This window comes from Kryptolebias marmoratus, linkage group LG14 (assembly GCF_001649575.2).
Source record: "Kryptolebias marmoratus isolate JLee-2015 linkage group LG14, ASM164957v2, whole genome shotgun sequence".
In the NCBI taxonomy this organism is placed as follows: domain Eukaryota; kingdom Metazoa; phylum Chordata; class Actinopteri; order Cyprinodontiformes; family Rivulidae; genus Kryptolebias; species Kryptolebias marmoratus.
The window spans coordinates 17,824,961-17,833,310 of record NC_051443.1 but is presented as its reverse complement, the minus strand read 5'-3'; the positions used below and the strand labels follow the sequence as shown (position 1 = coordinate 17,833,310).

At 42.9% G+C, this 8,350-nt stretch overlaps 1 protein-coding gene across 1 annotated transcript; it reads right to left on the bottom strand.

The window, feature by feature from the left end:
* LOC108232739 (protein phosphatase PTC7 homolog) lies at positions 1–7,735 on the bottom strand. The gene is made up of 6 exons (XM_017410743.3): positions 7,175–7,735; positions 5,334–5,513; positions 4,363–4,561; positions 3,326–3,449; positions 3,101–3,230; positions 1–3,007 (listed from the first exon to the last, which is right to left on the bottom strand). Exons 1-6 carry the CDS (start codon positions 7,374–7,376, stop codon positions 2,949–2,951), a joined length of 894 nt encoding a protein of 297 aa, XP_017266232.1. The 5' UTR covers positions 7,377–7,735; the 3' UTR covers positions 1–2,948.
* Between the last annotated feature and the right edge of the window lie 615 nt (positions 7,736–8,350).

Sequence of the window (8,350 nt, the reverse complement as noted above, 5' to 3'; positions counted from 1 at the left end):
TTAGTATAAATACTAGATTCTTTATTTAAATATCGTACATATTTTTAAAACATACCAGTATTTACATAAATTAGACCTGCATTGTTACACTGCAGAACTCAGCGCATCTTTCATTCACTGGCTAGAAAGAAGACAATCATCCCATCCGACTGCAGAAGCACCTTTGAGAACGGCTTAACGGAGGGGCGTGGAGGGGAGGGGGGGACACACTTCATTTACGACGGACACCAGGCAACACGGCAGACAACGGGACGAGCTCGCAACGACAGGAAAGGCCTCTTTAGTTTACAGGTCGAGCTTTCTTTAAGGCTGGAAACTGCGCTCGCCCTCGAAACGCAAAGACAGGACCGGCAGAGAGGAGAAACGTAAAAAAAAAAAAGAGACGGGAGCAAAAACAGAAGAAATGAGCCGATTTTCTCTATGAGAAAGGATGATCTGAACAGTGAAATATGATCACAACACTTCTGATTGTTCTACTGCTCCTGTAAAATGTTTGCAAACTGACCAAATCTCTAATGTGACACAAAAACACAACGAGATGCACCTACGAACTAACTACGCTCTACGGCGAGCTGAACTCAAATCACAATCTGAAATATGGCTTTCCTTGTTTTTATGCTTCCAGATAACCTGTCTCGCATTACAAGCAATCAAATCCCCCCGGAACAAAATGTGTTACAACTTTTAATCATTAAAAACCAGCTTTAAGCGTAGAAACATGTTTGTTTGACGTTCCGCACAGCTTCGAGCACGATAAGCTTACAGTATTGCCGTTTGAGTCGGGGTTTAAAAAGAAAAGGATTATGTACACAAAGAGAGTACGTCTTTGGTGAGCATGCTGTTAAATCCTAAAGACTATCATGAACAGTATTAGCAGTGTTTTTTCTAATTAAATTTAATTTGGTGAACTCCAGCACATAACGAGTTCAAATCAAATCTTAAAAAAAACACACATTTTCTACTTTATTACATAATTTGACATCTACAAAACTTTTCAGCTGTAATTTAAGACTGTTTTTTTAACTAGGTTGAATAAATTTGTTGCAAAATGCTGTTAATTTAAAAACAGGCAAAGCAGATTTGTTAATTTGACATCTAATTAGTGATTCGGTTTTATTCAATTACAGCATTATTCCTCTATAATTTACCCTAAAAATAAAAGAAGCTCCACGTAAATAATCTGTCAGTGTTTAAACAGAACGAACGGTAGAAAATTTGATCTCGCTCTTCCCCAGTTTTACCAACACAGTGCAGCCAGTTTGGTGGTTTCAAACGACATTTTGTTGCACTCTGCAAGAAAAAAAAAAAAAAAACTTTACAAGAATTTAAAATCTGTGAGCGGCGGAGCGGCTGCTCATCCGACACACGGCTGAGACATGGAACTGAACCTTCAGCATGTCGCTGGGCTTAAAGGCGTAGAATATTTTCAGCCATTTCGTACAACCACAGTGCAAGTTGGCACTAATACAGATCAGGAAGGTGACAGGACACTTAAATTAATGCCCACTTTCACACAAATAAAAACTGCGACTCTTTATGTTGTTTTAACATCCACGATCGAAGCTAATGTGACGAATGGTTGAATCCCACTGATTTAACAGATTCATGAAGCCATTAATATTTTGAGTCTTATGTGTGTTAAAAAAAGGCTTTTGAAAGGCAGAATTACAAACCAAAAAGCAGCAAATGAGTACAAACAGGAAATAAGGGCTCAAAAGCAAAAAAATAGTAACACACAAATTAGATTTTTTTCTTTTAAGACAAGAATCTTTTAGCTCATCTGTTTCACATTCTTCTGTGGTGCTTTTCAGACAAAATAAAAATATATAAAAATACATTTTCCCCTCTTTAATTTTATTCCTGACCTATCACCGCAACTGTAAGCGTTCCCAGATGCTAGCTTTAGCTTATCAAGATAACAAATATTTACATTCAGGACAACACACATACCAACAACTTTTCATGCGCACACAGTTTTTAACATCATTCCTGCCACACGACGGACGCAGAAAGGGGAATTGTTTTCAAACATCTTGTTCATTTTTACCAATTGGAAGTCTGGGATTGATGGAGCTCAATTAAAAAAAAAAAAAAAAGAAAATCATCTAAACAAGAAAATATGTTCAATCGACGAACGCGTTTATGTTCCACACTATTAACAAAAGAAGCGCTTTGCTTTAAAAATCAATCAAAACGCAAAAGTAGACCCTAAAATAAAAAATATTTACAACTTATCAGGATGTGCGAGTCAAAAATTCCCCTCAGCCATGTGACAAAACCTGATTAACCTTCACGTGACGTTTTAACAAGCTTTCTCTTTACAGATTGCTGTAACTTGAGCGCCGCCGCTTGCTGACATTCCCAAACCCGAGGCAGTAAAACCTCAACTCCTGCTTCTTATTCTCCCACGACACCCGTCATATCAGCATCCTCAGACTAATCTATGTGCCTGGCTCAACACATTTCTAACGTGGGAACAAACTGAGAACCTAAACAGAGAAGAATAGTGAAGTTCAGCAACCAGATCTACTGCTACTCTTTGAAGAACAACAAAATCCATGGCTTACTCCTTAATATAGTTAGTTTTTTTTTATATTTATACATCAGGGCTACCCTCAAGTATCCGAAGCGTAGACTGTCTTATGTATGCTAAAAATTGTCTGATGGGAGCGGAGCCGATGTCAGCTCCTCCCGGATCATGATCAACATGAAAAATAATCCCAGCTGCCCGCCGCCCCTCAACCGTTCCAGCACCACATTAAAACAGCGGAAGAAAACAAAACAAAAAAACGTCACAAAAGGTGGAGGTCAGCCACGCCGTGAGGAGTGCGAGTCGTGTTGGTGGGCCTCCCCTGTCAGCCCCCAGTGCATGTCGGGAGGGGCTGCAGGCGAAAGACTCAGGCAGACGGCGAGAAAAACATCAGTCCCAGTGAAGCACACGCACACTTTCAGTCTGTATATTCAGCCACTATAGACAACAGCACCGTGATATCATCGGGTTTCCCTCCTGCAAAGAGAAAGAGAAGATTCTTGACTCCGACCTAAATAATGCAGAGGAAAACGTAAGCGACAGCTGTGAAGAACACAACAGTTCCCTCACCTCTTACATTCAGGCCGTTATCACAGGCAAACTGTGCAAAAGGAGACATATAGTTGGGATCGTAGGCGAGATCGTGAGCTTGCTTCGCGATGCTCTGTGCGGTCTGCAGTACGCTGTCATAGTTTGAAGTCTGGCGGGAGCGAACAATGAACCCATTAAAATGTGAAAAACAACAACACGGGGGGTTGTTACACGCACAAAGGAGTTGCCATCCAGGAGTGATACCTTCAGTTTTTTGAGCTCCTGAAGGATCATGTAGTCTGGCATGTTGTCAAAGAGCCCATCTGTTGCCGTCAGGATGATGTCACCGAGCTGAACGTCAAAAGAGGAGTTGTCGGCCGCTTCAGGACTAGAAGAAACAACGACAGGAGGGCAAAATCAGTCATGCGACACCTAGAACCCGAGCAAGAGGCACTCCGAGTAAGCAGCTTCGGTTTCTTATAGAAAATTAAGCAGGTGAGGAGTAACTCTGGCCAGTCTTAAAAGGTCAATTTGGCGCAGCTGACTCAAAAACAGTCTGTCCCGAGTGTTGTTGCCAGATGCAGGGAAGCTCTTGTACTCACTGACACCATTAGTAGGATTCAGGTTTTACTTCCCAGGGACCCAGTGTTCCTGCTCGGTATTGAGAGGGTCTATATTAAGATGATATGCCCCAGCTATAAATCTGCTTTTAAAAGAAATGCAGCTCTGCCACATCTTCAATGTTAAAGCATTTCAGAAGAGCAGCAGGAAAACAAGGGGGGTAAAAAAAAACCCCAACAAGAAACAAACGGGTTGCTCATATCAGAATCAAACTGTGACGCTATCTGAGCGACTAAAGGAAGAAAAAAAAGGAGAAAAGGGGAAGCGTTAACAATGGATAGCGACATTGCCACATTATTTAAACCCTGCCCATTATTAAACCAGACTATGACAACTGAAGCAGAAAAATAGATTAAAAGCCACTCAAAAGAAAAAATATACATCTTGTTTGCATTTGTCTTGCCTTTAATCAATCTGACAGCAACTACATGCTGATGTCTATTAAAGATTTAAGCATAAAAGACTCTCTGTACAGAGAGGACTAAATTAATACAGGTCTCATCATAATTCTTAGTCATTTTCAAGAAAATAATTACTTAAATATTAAACTGTCAGCCTTTTTTCCTATCAAACTAACGTTTGCATGGGCCTCTCGGTGAACAAATAGGGAAACGTGAGGAGACAATGCAGATTTTATGAAGTCCAGTTTAATTAATCAAGTCTAGGACTGATCCGCCAACCTGTCACTGAGCACGACTCCCTCAGCTCCTGGGGGAGCGATGGACAGCTGGAACGGCGTGTTGAAGTAGTGCTGCTGCTCGTCGGAACGATGGACCACCTCTCCTCCGCGCACCACCAGAAAGCCAGAGTCTCCAAGGTTGCACGTGTGAAGCCGGTGACTCCTTCGATCCAGAACCACAATGCAGGCTGTGCTGCTTCCTGTAAACACAGGGGCAAAACAACGATAAGAGTAAAACTGTAAACGGGAGGGAGATTTTATAAAAACAGAAACAAGCAAGGATAGCTGAGAAAACTGCCTTCTTTATTGGATTAGAAAGGAACATTATTAAATATCACTGCTTTAATAGTGAAGAGTCTGTGGAGAGAAAAAAAAAACAAGGTCGCAGGTTGTTTCCTGTACTCGTCCCAGAGCTCCACTGACCCTCAGTTCTTAATGATCTGTGTAACCTTGAGCGGGGATGGTCAAGTACAGACCATGTCACATCTTTCCAAAATGTAATTAGGAACTTTGGCAAATACCTCAGCTGTCACCGAGCGTGTTACACCAGGCTCTTGGACAGACACGCCGAGCCTCTGAATAAATCTGACCTTGAAAACACGCTTTTAAAACCTGAACAGTATTATCAGTTGTGGCTGGGTTTTGATTCCTCTAGGAGGCAAAACATTCCCCCTTTTTTCTTTAAAAGTAAAAACTCAAGCCCCACACAGTTTAAACATTTAGACACACAGAGTTAAGTTACTTATTACATTACTCAATTACAGCTCTACTGTAAAAAAAAGAGGCATCACTGATGTTTTGTCTTACCACAATATTCCTCCATCTTTTTTCGCTGATAGATCTACTGTTTTATGCATCTTGCTACCGTCTGACTCATACTGCAGCTATTTACGTATGCCCGTTCAGCCCCGCTCGCTTCAACAAAGACTGCGCACACCAGTCGTGCGGATGCTAGCGTCGGCCTCCACTCACCTAGCAGCGGGACTTTGTTCTGCAGGAGCTCATAGTAGCCTGAGGTCAGGATACCCACTGGGTTATTGGGAATGAAGCGTCCCTCCTTCACCAGCCGCTCGCAGGTCCTCATCAGGGTGGCAGAGAACTGAGATGGGTCGACGCCATAGTCCCGCCAACCACCTACGCCATCCGCTACACCTGATGGAGAATACAGACTTATAGTGCTGCTACTATACATGTTCCCAAACAAAAGACTTAAGAGCTTTGTAATATTTGCAAGGTGTATAAAAATAAGTTCACAAATAGCACAAGAGGTGTAAGAAGGTATTAAAAGAAAATATGATGGAGTTTCTATAAGGGTATATCTGCTGTTCTACCACTTAAACAAGTGATATATTTAAGCCTATCTTTGTTTTATATTTATTATAATGTTTATTTGTATGTTTTTAAGGCTGTGCTTTTGGGATTCATTGCATTTCAGTTAACTATGGTTCTTTTAAACATGCTTTACGGAAAGAAAATTATTTGTTTTGATGCCGTTTTGGAGACAATGAAAAGAAAAATGTTTCACTGCTGAGAATTACTGAGCGTTATTGTTCGATGGTGTTCTTAAATATCTAATCTATGCCATGTCTCCTTCTGCCTTTTTGCAATGTTTATCGCCTGCTGCTGTGACAAACAGATTTCCCTCAGGGATCAATAACATATCCATTGTATTACCAGTACTGGAAAATCCTAATTGGGCTAGGAAGCTGCAACACTAATGGACACATGAAAATAAAACCAGACAAGAACCATTTGGACATTTGTAGAAATCTGACATTTCAGAGCTACTTTAATCTATTTAAAACAACAAAGCAGGATTCAGATTTCTTTCTCTATGAAGGCCAGATCAGGATGACTGCACATACAGCTTTATAAGGAATACTATTTATCATTAAACACACTTGGAGGCAATAATAACAATCAAATGGAGTATGTCGGATTTCTAGTCTGTTGTTATCCTACAGCTGAATCTCTTTGTCATGAAAGTCACCTCAAACAGAAACTGAAAACAAACTGGATCCTGGAGCTCCCCTGGAATTCATTTATAGAGTGCAAAAAAAACAAACATTTAACACAAAAAACAGGAGGAGGAAGAAAACAAAACAAACAACCCTCAAAGACTGATTATTTCTTCACTAACATCAGAGTCAGAGGGTTATCTCACAACACACTTCTAGTTTGCACATGTAGGACTGAACACTGCTTTAAAAAAATATAAAATGTACGGTTAAAGCCACGTGGCTCGTGTTTGTAGCTCGAGCCGGCGAGGACAAAACATTCTGCGGAGCTAGCCAGCTAGCTACTGTGCTAGCAAACATGGCTGCCTCCACGCTCAACCATTCTGACCTTTACGAGACATTGTTCCGTCTCGACGTTCAAACCTCACACTTCCCGGTCAAATTAGCGCCCATTAAGGTTACATTTAACCCTTTAAGATGATAGGAAACGTGAACTTTTTAATCCGGGCTGCATATTCCTGTCGGAGCTAATCTGGGTGAAAGGTCGCCTGGCGTTTCAAGAGGCCACGAATGGAAAACGTCTCCGGTTTTCCGTTCGTGGGCTGAGACTGCACCGGATGTCCCAGACGTTAGGTTGCGTCGTTAACATCGAGTTACCAATAACCAGCAGATAACGCTGAGGAGGGGTAGTTACAGCTGTGTTTTAGTGAGGATGGGGGTGGGGAGTGTGTGTGGGGGGTGTTGTTGTGTTTTTGTCCCGAGCGGTCTGTAAGCACGTGCGGATCACTGAAGGTCACCCGAGCGCAGAGAGGGGTGGTCGACGTGAACGTGCGACAGTCGGTTCGCGGTTCTTACCCAGAACATCGGCCGACCTGTGCCGCGCTATGAAGCAGGCGTCGTCTCCGTAGCACATCCCTTTCTTCAGGATCCCCTTGCGAAAGTCTTTGCCGAAGCCATAGCTGGCGCTGATCAGGCTGTAGTCCCGACCGTCCGTCTGAGAGAGTCCGCCCAGGACAGCCCTGGCTACGAGTCTGCCATAAGACAGTACGGATAACATTCCCTAACAAGGAGAAAGTCCTGTTTAATTAGATCCTGAACACGCTGTCCACCCCTTCGGTCCTCCTCCGAACAGCCCAACCACCTGCCTGCCTGCCTGCCTGCCTGCCTGCCTGCCTGCCTGCCTGCCTGGGAGTGTCCGGGTTCAAGCTCGGCTTTTATCCGTCCATTAGGCTCCGACGGGCCCGCTGTTATTAAAAAAAAATATCAGTTCGTCCAAGCGTCTCCGCGTGTCGTCTATGTCTCGAGCGTGTGTTCCACGGACGCTGCAGTTCCTCCACTGGGCTCCCTCCGAACCGACATGTTGCTACCGTACACACACGCACACACAGACACATACAAACGCTGCGAGTACATACGGGCGTTTTGGCCGTTTACAACCATGACGTCAGAGACGCGTGCGTAACGTTAGCTCCTCCTCCCAGAGGCGAGGCAAGGACGAAGGAGACAAGCCAGTATGGCAGGCCGTTGTAACATATAATCTATCATGTTTTTAGTTGTTTAGTTAGTTTGTTTGTTTGTTTGTATTGACGCTTCCCATCCAACCCGATAGAGCTTGGCTTAGATGGAAATAATTACCCAAATAGCATCATATTTAAAAAGACTCGAGGCTGTAGTTGCTGCCAAATGTTGCATCGACACAGTATTGAGCTAAGGCTGTGACTTATGTTCGTGTGATATCTTAGTTTTATTTTATTAAACCTGCAAACATTTCAAGTTGTATTTATGTGGTGTTGTGTGTAGAACATTGAGGGGGGAAAAACCCCGAATTTATTCCATTTTAGGAACAAGGCTGTAACATAAAATGTGGAAAAAGTGATGCACTGTGCATCCGCTTTTCCTGCTTTGTGCGCGCTCCCGAGACAGGGCGCGACACCTGTTATGTTCCAGACGTGCGCTCGTTCTGAATAACGGAACCTAACGGCCCTCAGGGCAAGACTTATTTCTAAACAACAATCTAGTAAAGGGGGCTCT